Source organism: Daktulosphaira vitifoliae, unplaced genomic scaffold (assembly GCF_025091365.1).
Source record: "Daktulosphaira vitifoliae isolate Bord-2020 unplaced genomic scaffold, ASM2509136v1 Scaffold_1524, whole genome shotgun sequence".
Lineage (NCBI taxonomy): Eukaryota > Metazoa > Arthropoda > Insecta > Hemiptera > Phylloxeridae > Daktulosphaira > Daktulosphaira vitifoliae.
The window spans coordinates 1-1,934 of record NW_026101084.1 but is presented as its reverse complement, the minus strand read 5'-3'; the positions used below and the strand labels follow the sequence as shown (position 1 = coordinate 1,934).

At 26.0% G+C, this 1,934-nt stretch overlaps 1 protein-coding gene across 1 annotated transcript; it reads left to right on the top strand.

The window, feature by feature from the left end:
* Positions 1-276: 276 nt before the first annotated feature.
* Positions 277-1,929, top strand: LOC126909834 (uncharacterized; the record flags this gene model as incomplete). Its single annotated transcript, XM_050692253.1, has 2 exons — positions 277-526; positions 1,786-1,929. Coding segments are annotated over 2 exons (394 nt in total), but the record flags the coding sequence as incomplete, so codon positions are not given.
* Positions 1,930-1,934: the final 5 nt, after the last annotated feature.

The window sequence follows — 1,934 nt, the reverse complement described above, 5'->3', positions numbered from 1 at the left end:
AACTAGTAATCAGGGATTGAATAAAAAAAAACTGATGTTTATTTACTTTTTTTTAACTGTATTTATATAGATTTATTACTATAAAAACGTTATGAATATCATTTTAATACTATAAACGTTAAAAATAAAAATTGTTCAACGTTTAAATTTATTATAACGTGATAATATGTGATAAATAAGTAATTATGAATATCAAATAAAAAAATATTTATTCGTGTTTCGTTAAAATANTATCAAATAAAAAAATATTTATTCGTGTTTCGTTAAAATACGAAGAAAAAATTCTGTAAATTTCCTTATGTAAAATTAAAATGTTTAAATACTGTTATTTTAGTGGAAAAAATGGTTCGTCGATGGGCACCACTTGTTTGGTTAGCACCCGACGAAAAATTCATGCCAGCGTCTGTTACGGACTTTCTGAGTCACGTGACACCCAAACCAAAATCGTCTATAGATCTAATGAACTCAAAACTTCCAATGGGTCTCAATTCTCAGACATGGTATTTGGTGACCAAGACCGAAGTCGGTAAGATGATTGTGAAGTAACTTTATTAATACATTATAATTATTATTAATATTAATATAATTAATTTTAAATCATTTTAAAATAAAATGCTATTATATATTTGTAAGCTATATTAAGTCGATCCATATTGAAGTTCTTAAAAAAAGTTTTGTAAGTAATACAGAACTACATCATACGAAGCACAAGATAACTAAATAGAATAGTTTATATTTAGTCATTGCACAATTATACTATAAAAATTAACTATATAACCATGGAACCCTAAGAAGAGGATTTTATCTTATTTTGGGCCAGTTTAACACCATTATAATTGCGCTAGTACCTACAAAACGCAGTGAAAAACCATTCCTATGCTCTTATTCTAAATCTGGCATTGGGTTTAAGCTAAAAATATTTAAATTTTAATAGCATTTAACAAATTAATTAAGTGGCATCATTATTCAATCCACTATTCAGTGTATAAATAATGCGGTGACTACATAGAAAGTTAATGAATTCGTTAGCGTTGCTTACTAACTAATAAATATCACCTGGATGGCTGTCAATATGTTTATTATTTCCATCGTATAGAATTTATTTATGATAAAGAAGAAAAATATATAACGTGTGTGTATTAAGTACACATTCAGCTACTTAGTTCATAGTTAGACTTCTATAATGAATTTTAAATAATTAAATACATTTTTATAATTCGTTATTCATGTACAGTTTGTTTTTTAAGATAAAATAATTTCTAAAAGTAACTTTTGATAGTTAAATAGGAACCTATTTTTATTTTTTTACTATTAAATGAAGAGTGGTTTTAATAAAATTTCGAATGATCGATAGCCAACTTTGTAATATTATTTTTTGATATTAGCATTTAAGAATTTAGAAAAGTTAGGAACGGAGTAGTATATAGCAACGTTCTATTTTTACCAAGATTTACAGAAAAGAATTCTTAAACGTTGCGCATCTCTCTCGCCTATAACTAAAAACTACATTGACTCAAAAAGTAATAATATAAAAATANCTCTCGCCTATAACTAAAAACTACATTGACTCAAAAAGTTATAATATAAAATATGTTATTGACCAGTCGAAATTTCATTTAGACCATTCTTCATATAATAGTAAAAAGATAAAAATAAGTTCCTATTAATTTTTGAAAATTACCTCTAAAATCTACCCTTAGAAATAATTTTTATTACATCAAACTGTACATAAATGACGGATTATAAAAATTAATTAAATTTTAATCTACACATTTTTGTTTTTAGAAAATTTGCTACAAAACAATACATCAGTACTATATGGACAAAACCCAAATACAGCAATGGTACCTGTATATGCAAGAGTCACAGAATGCGGCCACAAGAAATTCCACGTATCTTACTGGCTCTTCTTTCCGTTTAGTCAAGGCAAACCT